General features: G+C 37.8%; 1 protein-coding gene across 10 annotated transcripts in view; it reads left to right on the forward strand.

The window, feature by feature from the left end:
- The window catches only part of RBFOX1 (RNA binding fox-1 homolog 1), a 1,190,001-nt gene that overhangs the window by 1,127,892 nt on the left and 42,247 nt on the right, over window positions 1–19,862 (forward strand). For all 10 annotated transcript variants that reach the window (XM_054391093.1, XM_054391094.1, XM_054391098.1 and 7 more), the window contains one exon: window positions 11,440–11,572. In XM_054391093.1, coding sequence (XP_054247068.1) covers window positions 11,440–11,572 — 133 coding nt within the window. The remainder of the gene's footprint in view (window positions 1–11,439; window positions 11,573–19,862) is intronic.

A 19,862-nucleotide genomic window follows, 5' to 3' on the forward strand; every position in this document is an offset into this window, starting at 1 on the left:
GTTTTTCATTTGCACATCTATTGTGGGAATAGATGATTTGTTATGTAGAGAGCATAGTTTCAGCATGCAAATGTGTTACCATCCCTTGTCTCATTGAAACAACCAGAGGAAGAAAGATCATGGTCTTGTCTTGGCTGCTATAGATTCCTATAGTACTGGCATCTCAAGGACAGAAGTAATACAACTGATTTCAGTTAAATCCTTCATCATTATCTTGATGTAGACAAGTATTGGAAGGAGATACGTCCAGAAAGTAAAGATCAGAGCATACCAAGTCCCAGTGAGTAAGTAAACATTTATAGGAAGCTCCTGGAGGCCCATGATACTGCCCTGAAGCTTGGCTGCTTGCAACTGACAGTGTCTTTTTGCCCCCACTTTTTTTACACTAGTTGCTTCCACAGGAAATGTGTTAATCCTGAAGAAACTTCTATCTACTGTTAAATAAGAACTATATCAAGAAAGGTTTTGGTCCTTTTCCAAATTGAAGCTACTCAAGAGCAGGATCGATGAGAATATTAAGACCTTGCTGGACAAAAGGAAGATTCAAAAGAAGAAAAAAATTCTGTTGCTGAGTACAAAGGACAGTAAGGTAGCTGGGTATGTATGGGTTAAAAAGGGCAAAAATGCAAACCTGAATTTATGCAAGGACTTTTCAAAATGGTTTCATGCCTATTGTGCCCATTTTTCTATACAGTAGAAATTCCTGAAAATGTGCATGAAATGAGAAGTTAATGAGAGCCAAAGCACAGGAAATAAGAAAGATGTACAATTGTAGAACCACAGAAAAATTTGGGTCAGAAGAAAGAGGTTGGACCAGGGCACCTTTAAGAATGGACCCTGCACAACCTTTCTATGTCACCTGTTCCAATGGTTGAATGTCCTTCCAGTGGAAACTCTCATTTCAAGTTGCATTTCTTGTCTCTTGTTCTCTCAGTGTGTGCCTCTATGAAGAGCCTGGCTCCCTTTTCTTGAGAACCCCTCCCTCCCACCTCTACCCTTTCATGGCAGGGGTAAGACATGCACTGGCCAGTAAGAAACTTCTTTGTGTTTTGGAATTGCTGAATCTTGTTCTTGGGCTCACGGAGCACTGGCTGGTGGTGCAAGGAAGCCAGCCTAAAGCTGGGCATCGTGTTTTCCACAACATACAAGGTGCATACCCTGTGGAAGGTGAGAGGAAAGAGATCACAAACTTAAATGACAGTTCAAAGGCAGATAAATATTTTTCACTCTCTAAATTATCGACCATTGATCTTTGTAACTTTTAGGGTTTATTTTAGCTCCAAGTAAATCAGGTATGTAACTACTGGCAGATTGTTCCGAGTGTGCATTAAAGGGACAGCTCCCTGGACTCAGTAGCTACCAGATGTGGCAAATCAGTGCATTGCCCCATGCCCTGTGCAGATGGGTGTCTGCATTTCCCAAATGTTTTGTGTTCTCCATGAAAGAGAATTTTGTCTTGGCTTCAATGAGTGCATTTTAAACTGCTGTCAATTTGGCTTAGATTTACTAAATGTCAGACCTGTTTCATCTTCACTAAGCATGCTTCTCAGCTTCAAAATATAGATGCACTTTTTTCCATAAATTTTCATTTTTTATTAGAAATAAATAAATCTTTCATATTGCCAGAAAGAGATAGATTTACAAATTAAGAAATCAGATGTTATTTTATTTCATCCTACTCAAGGGCAAATAATGTTGATGGCCCATTTTTTAATTGATATATTGATTGCAATTTTGTGAGAGGTGGTGGTGGAATTCAGCAAAAATGATTGAGGTGGTACAAATGCTTATAAATCTGTCCACATTGTTCGTGTTCTTTAATTGTAATTGTCTGATGAAACTTCCATCAGTTTCTGTAATTAACCTAATGGTCTAAATGAATTTCCAGATCACTGGTTATTCATTTCAATATAGAAAATGCCATTACATTACATTTAATTAATACAAAGTGAATTTACAGTCCATTGTATTGTTGGAATAGAATTTTCTGGTTTAACTGTTTCAATTATGAATATTTTTTTCCTCTCATATTGTCTATCCCATTTATGAACTTGAGTGTTCGTTAGCTATTCATACTAAAACAGTATAAACCCCTTAGAATTAAAATATTTAAGCCCCAGTGCTCTTCAAGTGCCCGTTCTCAGAATATCAGTGTATTTTTTATTTATTTATCAGTTCAACTATTTTTAAACAGAACTCGGTGCTAAATTCATAATCCCAAGATATGCTCTTGAACATCTTATTTGTCTTGATATTCCTTTCACAGAAGTGCAGATGACAGATAAGCACTCACCAGAGAATACTTTTGCTTTGCGTCAGGCAGATATTAAAACAATAAACTATGTTGCCCTGGGATTTTAGCTTATGAGCAACCAGAAAACAACAAGGCGAAGATGAGATGTTTTTGAAAGGTGGGAAGGCAGTTCTTTCAGGAAATTCCCTGGAAACCTTTGGTCCTGTAATATTTTTGACAAGAAACGATCTTAATGCTTAAAGTCCTTTAAACCAAATCTGGAAAATGCATTCTATTACTTCAGAGCGGGCATTGGAAATGTTCCTACATTATCCTAAGAATCCTAATAATGGAAAGTTATGTGTTATGTGCCAGGAGAAAAGGAAAATCTATAGCAGAACCTTCAAGCATTAATTCTGTGATGTGAGAATTTTGCTTTTTATGTATGTTCGCTGTTGCAACCTTATTGATACTTGTGGATGACAGACACGTGCTATTTTTACAAAGATCGGTCTCCTGTGGGTGTTGTGTTGTGATTCATAGATGGAGGATAGCTCAGGGTTTTGATGATATGCACAGAATAAATAAGAAAAATCATAAGCACTAAGTATAAATACGGCATCCAGGAGTAAGATTTCATAGAATCATAGAATACTAGGGGTTAGAAGGGATCATCGAGTCCATCTGGGGACTCGTTGTGCTACAGAAATGAAAATTAAGTAAAGCCTGTCTATTCAATATGTCTGTTCAATACCCTCATTTAGAGGTGTAGGTTACTTGCCTTAGGAATATTAGTAAACTACCTAAAAAATGCTGTATGGAACTGTTATCATATTTCTTGTTTCAGGGAAGACATTCCAAGTTTTATTTTTCTGTGGCATTACTAATGGATTGAAGTAAGACCTTTGGCACTTCTGTTATATTCTGGGATATTTCCATTACCAAGAAGATTACATGGAGAAAATATAAATTTTCTGAAGGTGATCTAAAGTGCACTTCTGAGTAGAATCATTAGTTGGAAACACACAGTTTTATAAACCTTGATTTTGCCAGTTTTAATCTCTTGCACACATGTAATTACCTGAAAATTATACTGTAATGATGCTAGTCCTTTGATAGCATTATCCTGTGATTCCAAGCAACTGAAGTATAGGTGCTCCTGGTATTTGGTACATCCTTTCCTAGGTTTTCTATGTAAGACATGATTTACCATATTCAGTCCAAATGGGCATATGCTTTATTGTAATGACACCAATGATTCATTTGTTCTGCTTTGTTGAAGTTTTTCTTAATTTATTTGTGGTGATTTTCGTGTTGTTAGTAAGGGAGAGACTGTTCAGTAAGCTTGCCAGTTTGAATTGGTATATGGGTCAGGATCTGTTTAAAGAAAGAATATTCAAGTAGTATAAATGATTTCCCTCTGTCACAGTGTTTCTCACTTAAATGTAAAAAGATTTCTGCAAACTAAATTTTTAATTGGTCTGTTTTCTCTTAAATTCAAATGGAATGGCAAGTCACTTCATCACCATTAAGATCTGTACTAGTAGGCAGTATTTTCATGTTTCTGGTTTTGTCTGCTTTTTACTGCTTTATAAGAAAAAGGCAGAGTACTCCTATAAAGGAATAAGGCAGCTTAACCACTGCAGGACTGAGTCAGTGCAAAAATCCTGCCCAAAGAGGAATGGCCATACTTTGGACTAGACCAATCACACATATAATTTCCAGGCTACAGAAACATCATTACTGACCATTTAGGAGTAAAACTGTCTTTTAATGTACTTCTTGAATAATAACCCAGAAATTCTGTTAATATTTTGGTCTATATGGTGATAAGCAGTTGATTTACATGAAAGTTTAAACAAAAGTATCAGTAAGAAGTAGGAAGGGAAATTTACTAATTCCTTTCCATTAATTTTTCTTTTTCCTCCCATGTACAGAAGTATAAAGGCTTGAAAAATCATGTATCACTTCCAGAGAAAAATATTGATGTCATCTCTTGTCAAAATGTCTAAAATGTTTTAAAACACTGTTTTGGTCCATTGTGTTGGACCTTGTTCTGAACAAAGTTACACAAAACAGAATGTGGGAGAATTCCACTAATTTCTAAGTCAGGTAGTTCTAAAGATAGTACAAAATTAACAAAGTCAACTAAAATGACACTCATGCATATTGTATCTTTCACTCACGCATCAGCCTTTTTAAACTGTGAAGTGAACTTTTTGTTTGTTTGTTTGTTTTTAATAGTACTGTTACAAGTTACAGCATTTTTTGCATTTTTCTATCACTATATATGGACATTCTGGAACTGTTTTCAGTATAACTGTCCTTTTGCCTTCTATCTGTCAGTGTTTTAAATGGTGACTAGTAAGTCATCAGTAAGATGTATTGCAGTTGTCCAGAATCTCTAACTAGAGCTTTCATTTCACTCCTGCAAATCTCTTTTTAAATACCTTGCTATGGATACTCCTGTTCATCTGTTCAGTGCTGGTGCAGTGTGTCTGAACCAGCATACTTAAGAGTTTTGTAAAGGTAGACATATACTGAACTGTGTTCCACTGACTTTTTTAACTTATATACCATCCAACAAGCTGGGGAGTGGGAGATGACTGGAAAGCACTGCATAACTTACTGTGGAGAATATCTTTGTTGTTTAGTTCAAATAACAAAAATTATGTTTGACCAAGGACATCTGGGCAACTCCTGTGTTTTAGTGCTTTCCTGTTAATGAAGATATGACGCTTGGTCACTTGCAGTACCCATGACTGTCTAAGGAGTTAGGGCAATAGGATTCTTTGGACTTTCTTTTCTCAATATGCAGCTAAATAGTGAGAATTATATTTAAGAGTCTTTTTGCATTGAGATCTTCCTGTCCTAGATGCAAGGCTTCTGATGTGTCCTTATCTTGACATTCTAGATGCTGCGTTAGTCATTTTCAGTTGGTAGGCAGCCGCAGCTGACCCTCCATCCCAAGTCATTCTGTAAGATGTGAACTTGTTCATTTTGCAGTTTTCAGCTCGGCCTGTAAGATTTGGATTCAAATGAAGACTTTACTGTTGCTTTTCTTCCATTGTGTGACAGTTGTTATTAAATCATGGCTTTTGAAACCATGTTGTACACAGCAACATTCTTCAACCTGATTTTCCCAAATAATAAGTACTTTTGAGGAATTAGCAGGTTTAGTCTCTGTATAACTTTGCAGGTGCAATTCTTTGTTTTGACATAATTTTTTTTTCCATTATGCCTGGTTTAGGTTAATAGCTGTTTTTTTTTTTCTCAGTCACTCCCTGCCTAAATTGTTTCTAACCCAACAATATTCTGACAATCTTCTTTTTTACAGTTTAATAACTCTATTGAATGCTAGTAATCCTTGTGTCATCCAGGCAGAACTTTTTGTCACCACATAACTGACTTTCATAAACATTCAAATTACTAGATGTTGTCATCTGTTTATAGTAGTGCCACTCTTCATCTAGTTTCCCACAACCATGTCCTTTATTTTGTCTCAAAAGTGGTGTTTAGACACAAGGGAAATTCTCCATTTGCTTGGAACTTGAAGATGTCCAACAACCAGGAACACAAAAGTTTTATTGAACAGTTAAGTGTCTTTCACAGATTCACAGATTGCTTTGGGCTGGTCACCTTGTCCAACCTCAATAAGGATACTAAATAGAGGTCTAATTTTTACTGAAATATTTTATGCATGTTTTTTGAGTGCATTTGATTATGTTGGTGATTTGATATGGAAAATTCTAACAGTTTTTATTTGTTTTTGTAAATCCGAGGATGAAATATTTGAAAACAGTGTCCTAAAGAAGTTGTCTGTCCTCCTTCTAAAAATACTGACATAGTCTTTCAGGGTTTACTTTGTTTTTAACAAGTTTCACCAAATTTATGTAAAATTTGGTGCTAATTTGGATTTTACTGGAAACTTAATGCGGTAGTGTCGCGTAAAGGGATTCAATTACAATGTGCAGTGTTTTGTAAGTAACTGTCTCTCATAAAAAGTTAATTAATCAGAGCTGTGTCAATTTCCTTGTGCCATGTCAGTTTGCAGCAAGGTAATTAATCACTAATCGCCGAGCATGCAGCAAGCTAAGGGACAATCCATGAGTCATTTATTGTTATTTTTTTTCCAAATAAATGGCACACAGAGCCATGAAGAAACACATCTTGCCTTTCATAATATTTTTATCGACAGTTTTGCATGTTGTAATAGACTGCAGCAACAAGCAGCTGTAGTTCAATGGAATATGAATATTAAAGAAACAAATGAGAGCAGATTTATAGGCCATTGCTTCTCTGTTATGTCAGTTTTGAGATTACACTGAGCAAATGAACAGTGAAAAATTACTCTTCCATGTGGAGAATGGTGATTAGACTTGTACATTAATTAGGGATTTTTGTTTTCCTTTTCAATGCATTTCAAATGAGAATGTCCTATAAGTAAGTTTGTCCAAAATACAGATTTATTAATTCCTAAACAACTGTGTTTAATACAGACATATTTTTGTGCAATGGTAACAAAATCATCATACTGCTGATTTCAACTATGTGTTTCCAAAAAATGAAGAGATTGTGGATGAAAGGAATAGAAGGGACCAGCTGTGATTGCATATGATTTAGATGACAAATTTCCTTTGAATTCAGTTAATTCACAAGGAGATCCCAGGGATAACCATCTCACAAAAGTGACAGGTGGAAAACTGTATTTCAGCTACCTATTTTTTTAAGCACTGTGAACTTCTAAATCTTTTTTTCTTACCTTGAAATTTAAAGAATTTAAAAAGCTTTTAAATCTGTAGTACCAGAGCTTAAGTTTTTCTTGCTCTGTACTTTGGACTGTATTTAAGTGCCAAGATCTGCACACATCCTCTTTAGTACGGTGTTTATAATTCTTTTCAAGAATGCCAAGTAACTCTAAATATCACTATTACAGTGAAGTGAAAACTCACTACACTGCATACGCAGGATAAACTCCTGAATCTGTTCCTGAGATCTCAGATAGTATCATGTAGATTATTCTGCTTAGCCTTTCTCAGCATGTTACCCGTTACGTCTTTTTGTTTTTAATTTATTGTCCACCACTTCTGAAGTGTTTCCTCAACAGGGATCCTCCTCAACTATGGGGATAATATAAATGTCTCTCCCTGCATTTCTTAACAGCTGAACTATGTTGCAGTAAATTAGCTATAAACTGATTCAAACATGAAAAAACGTTAAAATTCTGCACCATAAAACATTTGGAAACTCTTGATGGCAAATGACCTGCTAGTTTGCACAAAGAAGGAGAAATTAGGAGTGCTGGGAGGTAGATTTGTGCATCCATTTTGATGGCACACCTTTCTTGAGGCATATGGCACTCTCATACAAATTCAAACCACAGCACAAATGCAAAGAATAATTGCCCATTAAAATGGCTGTATATTTTTATGGCTTTGATACAAAATCTGCCCCCTGTTGTTTTTTGCATCTGCTGCTCTTCCATCTATCCTAAAGCTTTAAAACTTTAACACACAGTGTATAACCTTTAAGTATTTTTTACCAGGTTACATTACTCTTTTTGGGAACTCATGCTTTGGCATTGTTCCTTCAGTCTTTGTTTTCCAAGACATATGTTGAGATATGGTGCCTAGAAAGTGCACCTACCTGGCACGTTCATTTAATAAAAAAAATATTAAAAACTGTTGCCCGTTGTACATCTTTTTGGAGAAATTCACATTTGATTAAGTTTGTGCTGGGAACACAACGATTGGGTTCCTGTGTTCTTCCTCATGCTCATGTTTGATTCCTGTACACAGTCATTAGTTTCCTAAATTTTACCACTGTACTAGCATGAATCCTGTTCATTCCAGAGGCCTTTTATTTGCTTGAATGTTGCAATTAGGTGACCAGATTTCATGTTTGAGATCTAAACAAAAGTTTGATGGAGCAGATGCTCTGACAATGTTTTGCAATTACAAAGTGTATCCAGAACAGAGAACATTCTGGCCAATATTAATTGTAATAGTAACTTTTTAAACTATTTCGTCCTCTTAAATATAAAAATAGCACAAATATGTTTAAAGAAGGTATCTTGCCAACATAATGTTCCATTAAAAAGTTTTATTTAGGCTGCAGTAGATGATTTGTAGGCTTTTCTGATTATTATATTAAGTAAAGCCAAGCACGTCCCCAGCATCTTCTTTTAACTTTTTGGATTTTTTTAATTTGTTTATTTTTATCTGAAAAGGAAAAAAAATGCGGTTCCAGTGTAAGAACTGATTTTTTTTTTGTTACTGTAGTCTCATTCATATTTGAACAGGTGGATGAATACCTGTAGAACTGCTGGGGCTATTAGATGAGAGTGTACATTCTCTCTTTGGCTTGATACTTGACTTTGTATAGTCCTTAGAAAAGGGTTTTTGCTGTGGATTTTTTTCATTTCATATCATCAAGGTGTAGTTGGAGAAATCTGCCTTTTCTCTATCACAGATCAGAATAATTCCAGTCATCAAATATCTGTGATAAATTTAAGGTATTGTTGCTTCTAAGTGCATGCAGATGCTTCCCTGCTGAGAGTCAAACACATTCTCAACCCCACTATAATAGAATTTGCACTGACTGAGTTTCAGCCATTTGGCACTGAGGTGCTAAGGAAGGTTGACCTACAAACTGTAAGTCGTTAAAATCTTTACCCCTCCTGGCTAGTATATTCATTACTTTTGGGGCTCATTAATGGCACTTAATGCTGCCTGATGGGAGAGCCTTTTTCATAAAATTATTTTTATGAAGTCCATTCCTCAGCCATGTTCTAATGGTTCTATTTCTGCTGGTTATTTTGGGGTAAGGGTATTGAAACGTTTGTAGGAAAATAAATTTTCTGGTTATAATGTGTTCCTAACCATCTGATTACTTAACTGGCATGAAGTAGCATAATTTGTATTTATTTTTTTTCCTTAAATCTAGGTTGATATGATCTTGTGGATTATTTTACCAGTAGTCTTGCTTTTTATTACCTGGGAATTGAAGGAACATCTTAGGATATTCTGATTTTCAGACTGACACAAATATTTCAGGATGGATGTAATTCATTTATAGTTAAACTCTAGTTATATAGTTAAACTATGTAGTTATGAGGCCCTACTTGATCATAAAAACTTAGCAATGGCCACTCTTAGTTCCATATTTCTGAAGCTTAATTTCCATCTACTTAGATTCCTTCTGCTAATTGCTTCTGCAAGCTTTTTGAGTTTGGCTTTACTCTAGCCATGTTGTGCTTCATGATTTTGTTAAGCAGACAGTGCAAAGCAAGCATTGCAAAACAATTACGGTACTTCAGGCTTTTCGTTCTAACACATCTTTTGTGTTGCAGGTTCTTTGTAAAAGTTAGAAATCAGTATCATGTCTTAGCATCTCCCATGAATGCTAAGCCTCCATGATGGGTTCTAGATTTGGTAAACATATGGGTGACATGACTCTTCCTGCTGTCTCCATCTTCTAGCTTTTTCTCTTTCAAAACAGAAAGCTTTCAAACTTCAAGTATTTGATAGATATGTTCCTTTTATTCCCCTCCCCACCCCCCCAAGTGCTTTCAGTGGCTCTTTCTTTAAGGCTTCTTAAATGCAGTTGACTGCAAAGTTATCAACAGAATACTGAGTTCTGCAGATTCATTTTTCTGATTTTGTTGTGCATTCTTTTTACAGAAAGAGGAATAAAAATGTGACATTTGCACTTTTTAAAAGGATGGTTTAATTTTTTTTGTTGCTGTAAGGTTGCTTTGTGTTGTATGACAGACATGTAATCTTTACTGTAAGCATTACTGGAGAACCTTCTTGTCAGTGAGAAGGACCTAAGAAAGCCCCAAAGCCACACCATAAAGCAATGACGAAGAAGTCACCACAATTATGGTACTTTCCTTATGTTCAGCCAGCAACATCTACAAGCTGTGGATTTTTCATTTTCTTCCCCAAATTCAAGGCTTCTTTTAAAAGTTAATGATTGTGATGGTTTTAGGGCTATGCCTTTAAAATTTTTCACAGATATTGAGCAGAAAGTAGTAAGAATGTAATAAATCACTCTTGGGTGTGAAAAAAGAAAAAAGACAATGCTAAAACAGATGAAAAACAAATATGGACTGAAATTATTTCATAGTTCAGACTTGAAAAACTTTCTGGTTTATACATCATTAGTTCCATTTGCTTGCTGGGGCTTTGCTACACGGTATTTATTTCTTTTCTCTTTTTATTTACATAATAATAGTAATTAAAAAAAAAAAAACATAGTGAAGCACAACTGAAGTAACCTGAGTGCCAACAGAACTGGATTTGATTTTCTATGTCTCACTGAGGAATTAAAAACCTGTTCTAACATTGGCCAGCAAAGGAGAAATGAAGTAATAAAGTATTTTTTAAAAAATTCTAGCAGAGAGAGTGGAATTTTTTTCAATTTAAAAGTCTGTGAAGAGAGGTTTTACAGGAAAAAAAAAATCTAAGTAGTCCTGTATTACTGTTCAATTTCTGATTAAAGTATTTGAAATCTCACATCAAATGGTAATTAACATTCACACTTAGCTGCAGTGGTCTGAGTTAATTTCCTTGTTATATGCCTTAAATGTTTCTGTTGGGTCTGAGTATTATATGAATTTGATAGATCTTTCTAAACTATGCAACTCTTGCTTTTGAGGGAATAATGATAGAAACAGGGTACACCCTCAAAATCTGAGAAAATTCTTTTCCTTGGTACACAACTAAGGCCCAGTCCAGAATCTGCTCTGAACAAAAGTAAAGCTCTGTTTTTAGTTGGTGAATTCACTGGATAATTTAGATCACTGGAGGTCTAAATTTCTCACTTCCACTCCAAGCAGGACTGATTTTTGATGATAGATGCATTCAAGTCATGGAAATGTCTCTTGTATTGTACGTTTGAGCCTGAACTGGGTTGGACCTCAACAAGTCTTCTGGCAGCAGCACTGGCTAAACCTGTCAACATTGTTGTTGACAGCGCATTCTAAGTGATCAGAGCCACCTGCTATCGAAATTCCCAGTCTGTCTCCTATTTGCATACCAAAAAGACAAGGGCTCTGGTTAAAACACCACTAATTTACTGGTTGGGCGATTCCCTCATCTGGTTACAGGCATGCTGCTCTACGTTACCTGGGTTTAAAATGCCAGCTTGATCTGAATATTGACATTCCTTTCCTGTTTTGTTTTGTTTTGTTTTCTTCCCAGTGCCAGGATTTCCCTACCCTGCTGCAACTGCCGCCGCCGCTTACCGAGGTGCCCATCTAAGAGGCCGAGGTCGCACGGTGTACAACACGTTTCGCGCAGCAGCACCCCCCCCTCCAATTCCAGCCTACGGCGGGTAAGAGCAGCATCTTTTACCTATTAGCATGAGTCTCCAAAGGCTACAAGCTCTTTGTGGCTGTGGTGCATGCTGATTGTGTCTCACCACAGAAACCAGCACAGCATGAACCAGTCCCAGTGCTGGAAGTGGTGCACCTTGCACGGAGTGTTGAAAAATGACTGTAATTTGTACTGCCATGGTTGGTGGCCTTAAGCATTTCAGATGTCACATATTGTTATGTAAATGCTCCTAGGAATGGAATGCTTTGGAACAGAGAAATTGTTTCAGCTAAAGATATATATTTGATGATTGCAAACATCTGGTTATTAAGGAGGTTGGATTAAGTTAACTTTTTGTTTGTTTGTTTTCAAATCATCCACTGAAAGTTGTCTCTGGACTAAAGGCTTAGTGGAGTGTGTTTGTTTGTTAATTTATTTCATTGCCATTTGTTTTTTTTTTTTTCAGTTGACATCCTTACCATGATAGAAACCTGGGGCACTTCTCTTGGGGCCATGTGCTTCTCAGTACATTTGCTTTAATAAGATATTAAGATTTCACTGTTTCACCTGCTTTTGTTAAAACCAACTAGTGAGAGAGAGAAATTCATAGTAGTAATTTCTACAACTCAATAATCTGTTATTATTTCAGAAGTTTTTTTTTTTCTGGGTGTATTTTTTGAGGGAAAGAAGGAAGAAACTAATTCTGTTGCTCTGTTAATGCTGACACAGAAAGGATCTGTATGCTGCATGTGATACTGAAAATCCAGTCAAAAGAGTTTAAACTATTTAAGGAATTGAGAATATTGGAACAGGCTGTCCAGGGAGGTGGTGGAGTCACCATCCCTGGAGGTATTCAAGAAACATGTAGATGTGGCACTTTGGGACACGAGTTAGTGGGCATGGTGGTGTTAGGTAAGTGGTTAGGCTCAATCGTAGAGGTCTTTTGCAATTGAAACAATTCTGTGATTCTATAAATTTGGAAAATTAGAAAACTTGGCAGAGTTTTTTCATACAAATCTGAAGTAGAGATGCCACTACCTCTCTGTAAGGGAAGCAAATCTTTCTGAGAAAGGTTCAGGAAGGATTTGTCAAGTCTTTGAATGAAGGCAATGTCTCAGTCTTTCTGTTCCTGACTAAAATCCTGTTCAGCAGCTCATCCACTCTCAGTGTGGATATCCCTCATAAGGGAGCTTGTAGCACAAGACATAGTACTCCTCCCTTGTTCTGGTAGAAGGTGGGAGCCCTTCATTAGTTCGCTCTGTTTCTCATTAAACTTTTGTTCTGTTAAGCCAAAAGGCAATGTCTTGTTCTAAGATAAGCTTGGTAATCATGCCATTGGGTAGTTATCACCTCAGAGAGAAAAGATGTTGTAAAAGTTGTTATAAAAATGATGCCACAGAATCAGATTATTTTGTAAAACTGTATTGTGTATTCAATTAATAATTGAATAAGCACAATAGTATGTGCACTAATGGAGGAAGATATCATGATTTTTGAAGGTTGTCTGAGTTACATCTGGACAAGAGTGATTCCTACCAAAGTTATCTTGCTGTTGCCCAGTCTATTTAGAGTTAGGGTAGTCCAGTACAATGGTGAGGACAGGTTTCGAGCGCCCTGCAAGAACTGATTTTGGCTTGAATGTCTCGGCTACAAAGTGAGACACACGAGAGAGACATGGACCTGGTGGGGTGGGTCCAGAGGAAGGCCACAAATATAATCAGAGGCCTGGAGCTCCTCTCCTGTGAACACAGGCTGAAAGAATTGGCACTGTTCAGCCTGGAGAGGAGAAGCCTCTGAGGAGATCTTACAGCTGCATTTCGATATCTGAAGAGGACCTACAGGAAGGCTGGGGAAGGTCTGTTAAGAAGGGATTGTAGAGAGAGGACAGGGGGCAACGGTTTGAAAGTGGAGCAAGGCAGATTTAGGTTGGCGTAAGAAAGAAGTTATTTACAATGAGAGTGATGAAATGCTGGTACAGGTTGCCTAGGGATGTGGTTGAGGCCCCATCCCTGGAGCCATTCAAGATCAAGCTTGATGTGGCCCTGGATAGCCTGATCTAGTTGGAGGTGACCCTGCTGACTGCAGGGTCTTTGGAGAAGGTGACCTTTGAGGGTCCCTTCCAACCCAGTTCAATCTGTGAATCTGTTAATCTGTGAATACTGTATATAAAGTGGACACTTTCCATCCCTACTTAGTGTGAAAAAAAAACATTTAATTTGAACAGAGCACGATGTGTAGGAAGATAACAACATGGGTTATTATCAGCATCTTGTTGTGATGAGCATAATACCTTAGTTTAATACAAAGCCATAAAGTTATATGGGACAACATATACCAGCTACATGTGATACAGGTTTTGAGTTGGATAATAACTTTTTGGTAGTGTTTTCAAAACGAGTATATACTTCCACAACAGTAAGTAACTTTAAATTTACTTTACTTTAAGGGGCCACATGTGGGTGCTCTGTGTGTATATGCATGTGTTATATCAATTTTTATAGTTTTGTTAGTACAGGGGCTCAGCAGGAAGAATTAAATTTCCAAGTGTAATACATAGATACTCTGATGTAATTGTACTGCTTCCTTGCAGCACCTTGAGGTAGTAAGTTAGATGCCGTTGTTGATGAACTCCTGTTGTAAATTAATAGGGAAATTTTGCAGTCCAGTCAGGTTCATCTGTATTTTGGAGCCAGATTCCAAGAGGTCAGCTCAGCATTCTGACATTCTTCTGCAAGGTGGTTTGACAGACCTCATCTATTACCTTCATGACCTATCCTTAAAGTCAGGTGCAGGGGGAGCCATGCATTGTATCATGTCACATCTCATTGTCCTCATGACTTCCAGATGTCTGAGGTGAACCCATGGTAAGCCAGGCACACCTGTCAGTATGTTTTCTAACACAGTTTGGCTCTGCAGAAGTTCCCACCAAAATCAGTTGCTTATCAGAAAATGACCTGGGAGTGTTGGTTGATAGCCAGCTGAACATGTGCCAGCAGTGTGCTCAGGTGGTTAAGGCAGCCAACAGCATCCTGGCCTGTATCAGAAATAGCATGGCCAGGGGCAGGAGAGTGATTGTGCCCCTGACCTCAGCACTGGTGAGGCCACACCTCAAATACTGGGTTCAGTTTTGGGCCCCTCCAAAAAGGACATTGAGGTGCTGGAGCATGTCCAGAGAAGGGCAACAAAGCTGGGGAAGGGGTTGGAGAACAGGTCTGTTGAGGATCAGCTGAGGTAACTGAGATTATTTAGTCTAGAGATAAGGAGACTGAAGAGAGACCTCGCTCTCTACAACTTCCTGAAAGGAGGTTGGAGCCGGGTCAGTGTTGATTTCTTCTTCCAAGTAAGTCGTGACAGGACAAGAGTAAACGACCTCAAGTTGCACCAGGGAAGTTTAGGTTGGATATTAGGAAAATACTGCTTTACTGAAAGTAAACATCCTTGGAGGTGTTAAAAACTGTGTTGACATGGCACTTCAGGTCTTGGTTTAATGGGCATGACAGTGTTGAGTTGATGGCGGGACTTGATGATTGTGGAGATCTTTTCCAACCTTAAGGATTCTATGATTTTGTAAGTTTTGAGTTAGTAAACTTTGTCATCATTTAGCTGGGTCTTTGTTCAGATATTGATCAGGTTTGATTTTCTCCATCCACCTATGCTTTATAATAAGGGCCTGTTTTTCCATACATAAAGCAAATTTCCAACTTCTGTAGTCCATGGATCAGCACAGAAATAACACATATCTCTCTTTCAGTGATCCACAGTTGGATTAATAAAGCTTTTTTCTGAGATAATTTCTTGAGGTAGTAACTTTACTGATACTATAACATAGTTGGGAATTTCTTTGTACTGCTTTGTTCTGTGCTTACCTACTGTGTACTCTGACCTGTCAAAGAGGCAGAAAGGGATTTTCATCAGAAGAAAATCCTTAATCAACGAAAATAAATTATAAGAATGTGATTTTCAGTCACAACTGGAATAGGAGTCAAGGAAAATTACAGAGATAATAAAGAGATCACAGAAAATGTATCAGCTTACAGAAGGAAGCAAACAACTTGGAATATCATTTGTTGATAAGAAAAATGGAAAAATCTTTGAATGCTATTTTGCAATTCATTTAGTAGCAATTTCTCATTTTTCATTCCAGGAAGGAGCCCAGCCTTAGAGTAAAGCAAACAATTTCATCCTAAAGTACTTTCTATCATTAGTATAAAAACAAAAGGAGACATTTATTTTGTATAATGACAGATACATTTTTAATTATAAATTTTCATTAAATTCCTACAGTGTTTAATTAGAAAAAATACTCCGTTTCAAAACAAGACCTACATGTAAGTGTAAAATGTGAAGCTCAAGTTTTAAATTACCTTTTTCGTTTTATTTCATTAACCTTAGCTTATTACCAAAATAAAATACTTAATCTAAAATTATCTTTACACTTGTTTATATTGCAAAGTTTTGGGACTGAAACTGAATCATTTTGCTTTAAATTTGGAAATCAACTGTAAAGCTGAGACTAGTCTGACATGCTGCTTGCTGGTGTTCATCTCAGCAGCAGTACCTCAGGATTCCTTGCTGTGTAACAGAAGCCTGTTTGGTCTCCCTGGAATCTGTCCTTGTTCTCATTCACTGGTGTCCTGTTTGACAGGAAAAAGGAGCTGTGAGCTTTTCACAAAGAATCACACAGAAACGTTCAGGTTGGAAAAGACCCTTGGGATCACCAAGTCCAACCGATAACCCTGCTCTATACAAGGTTCACCTCTAAACCATATCCCCAAGCACCACATCCAAGTGACCTTTAAACACATCTGGGGTTAGTGACTCAATCACCTCCCTGGGCAGCACATTCCAATGCCTGACCACTCTTTCCATGAAAAAATGTTTCCTAATGTCCAGTCTAAACCTACCCAGTCATAGCTTGAGGCTGTTCCTTCTTGTTCTATCACTAATTACCTGTGAGAAGAGACCAGCACCAACCTTTCCACAATGTCCTTTCAGATAGTTGTAGACAGCAATGAGATCTCCCCTCAGCCTCCTCTTTTTCAAACTAAACAGCCTCAGCTCCTTCAGTCAATCTTCATAAGATTTGTTCTTCAGGCCCTTCCCCAGCTTCCTTGCCCTCCTCTGCCCTGGCTTCAGCACCTCCACATCTCTCTTGTGCTGAGGTGCCCAGAACTGGACACTACTCAAGGTGTGGCCTCACCAGCACTGACTACATGCTTCACCTTCATGCTCCTTTGTGTAAGCCATCAGTAAACACATCCAAGAGTTTCCTTACGTGGCAACCATTCATTCTGGTCGCTGCACATTGACGTCTCTCCTGTGTTGTGGTGCCCAAAACTGGACACAATACTTGAGGTGTGGCCTCACAAGAGCTGAGTACAAGAGGACAGTCACCTTCTTGCTTCTGCTGGACTCAGTATTTCTGATACGAGCCAGGATGCCATTGGCTTTCTTGGCCACGTGGGCACACTGCTGGCTCATATTCAGTTACTTGTCGATTAACACCCCCAGGTCCCTTTCTGACAGGCAGCTTTCCAGCCACACTTCCCCAGGCCTGTAGCATTGGTTGGGGTTGTTGTGACCTATGTGCAGGACCTGACATTTGGCCTTGTTGAAGCTCCTCCCATTAACCTTGGCCCATTGATCCAATCTATCCAAGTCCCTCCATAGAGCCTCCCTACCCTCATGAAGATCAACACTCCCACCCAACTCGGTGTCATCTTCAAACTTACTGATGACACACTCTATGTCTTCATCAAGATTATCAATAAAGATATTCAACAAAAGTGATCCAAACACTGAGTCCTGAGGAACACCACTTGTGACCGGCCAGCAGCTGGGTTTAACTCCATTGACCACAATAGAGTTAAACTTAAAAAATGTTTATCAACAAAGTTAAGAAGTAGCCACAAGCCCCAGTTTGTAAGGAAACCTAGTAGATGCTGTAGTCGTCAGGCAAAACAAGTTAGTGTGGTTTGTATGCACAGCTCTCTTCACCAGCTCTAAGGAGAACTGTTGAGTATCTTCATATTTAAGCCAATGCTTTTTGTATAAATCAAAGAAAAACACACGTGCTTTAAAATGCACCATTTAAAAATGAAACCAGTGTCCATGAGATATGTAGCTCTGTATAATTAATGGATCCTTTATTGGCATGTGAGGCATTTCACTAATTCCTTGAGATAGCATCTTCTTTATTAGCTTATGAAAAATACTTAATTTTCAGCATCTGTGATATCATTTCATATGCCTTGAAATACTACAGTGTGCAACCTGAATCATTTATGTACCATGAAAACCTACCAAAACTGAAATGAGGCGGTAAAGTTTCATTTGCATGAGAAAGCTGAATGCTGAAATGTGAAGAGTGTGGAGAGTTCAGCTTCAAATCTGTGCTGCAGAGGAAGCAAAGAAAGAGATGGTTGGGTTGCATATGGCAGGAGAGGCTCACAAAAAGCAGAGCTTGTCAGGAGGTTGTAGCTGTGGAGCTGTGAGATGTTGCCTGCGCATCTTGGGGGTTTCTCCAGAAACCTCACAGCAAGATTGGTGACTTGAACAAAGCACTTGCTGTTTTAAGCTGACTAAATTCCTTTCATACCTTCTTCCCCGGGACAGCTTCCATGTAGGAAGATTTGAACTTTCTACCTTTTTGACCATTCTTGCAGGTTTCTCTTCAGGTACAAAATAGTGGGTTAGTACAAAATCGATTTTAAATGATAAAACTTAAAAAGACATCGCTGTAAAAAGCCATTTCTTCTTGGCTTGGCCTATGTTTTTCTAGGATTATCTATTGACAAAGCATCTACTAAAGGTGTAAGAAATTTCTTAATTAAAGCATAAGCTGCATTTGGCAATACTTATATTGCCAAAAAAAAGGAAAAAGAAGCAAATTCTGTTGTCTTTGGCAGGCTTCTGAAAGCAGCTGGTCTGATTTTGGTACCTTTAATAGCTTTTGAATATGATGCTTCATCTTGATACTGCTATCAAGAAAACCCAGTGTCACTGTATAGCAGATAGTAGTAGATAGCAGTATTAGTAAAACCAGTGAAAAGCCCCTCTATTCCAGCATCCTTTGCTTAATGTTCTTCACAAGTCTAGTGTGTGATGACTTGGTCTTCACATTTCCCCTCTGCTCCTTCCAGTTCTGATGAAGCTAACAGAGAATTACCTTTCAGCCCATATTTCCGTCTCTGATGTCTTTCCTGGGAAAACAGGGGATGGCAATATGTGGTTTTTTGTTTTGTTTTTCTTTTTTTTTTCTCTGTGAAAAGAAGAATGGAAACAAAAACCCAACCCTAAATAAAATTGTCAGGTTGGGGAGGGTGGAGAAGTAACAGAGACCATTCAGAAGCTGTTCCCCTTTGTTAAAGTGATTGTTTTGGAGTGCTACATTCTAACCAATTATAAATTTTCAAAGAAGCTTTATTTTCCAGGACCTTACTCCGAATTTGAGAAAGAAGGATAATTAATACAAGCTGCAACATCTATTGCAGTGGTTATGGTTTGTTCCAATACATTTCTTTTAGCTCAAAGAAACTTCCTCTTGCACCGGACTGTGCTTTGTATGTATCTGCAACGATTAGAACAAAACACAGCTTTTGCCAGCACGTTGTGATTTATGTCTTCCAGCATTATTCTTTGCAGCAATGGCCTCAATTAATTTTTCAAAGCAGATAATATAACTTGTTCATGGCAGAAAATGTTGAGACTGAAAAGACAAGAACTTATAATGAGACATTCTAAAAAGTCAGAACAGCCTTATACGTGAGGTTCAGTTCTATAGTTACAGCAGGCAAAGCTATGTTGTTAGACTTTTGAAAGCTGTTGCTTTGATTCTCAGTCTTTGCTTTGCTTTGTTTTGCTTCTTTGTTTTGTCTGTTGGTGGGTTTTGGTTTGTTGTGTTGTTTTGGGGTTTTTTTTCTAAATAAGGTTGTAGTTGCATCTCTTCTATTATTTGTTTTGTAAAGTCTTCATATAAGAGGTTTCATATAAAAGGTGATTTCCGTGACCAGAAGCCTGACAAATATGTGTAGGGCAGCGAAGATAACCCTACCAGCAATCAGAAAACAGGGAACTTTTGTTCCTTGGGTGCGTTCTCTTAGTTGTGATCGAGGAGAAAGAGCCAACTATAACCATGATTCATATTGCCATGAATGAAATCAGGGTTGCAATGCCCCTTTATTGCACTAAATCAATCCCTCCATGCACTTAGTCTGCCTTAGGTTATGTTAACTTGTTCAGGTTGTGTGTATGGCTGAGGGCCATTTATACTCAGTTGCTGTGAAGTTACTGAACTAAGGTTTGTGCAG

The sequence above is a fragment of the Indicator indicator genome, chromosome 22, assembly GCF_027791375.1.
Source record: "Indicator indicator isolate 239-I01 chromosome 22, UM_Iind_1.1, whole genome shotgun sequence".
In the NCBI taxonomy this organism is placed as follows: domain Eukaryota; kingdom Metazoa; phylum Chordata; class Aves; order Piciformes; family Indicatoridae; genus Indicator; species Indicator indicator.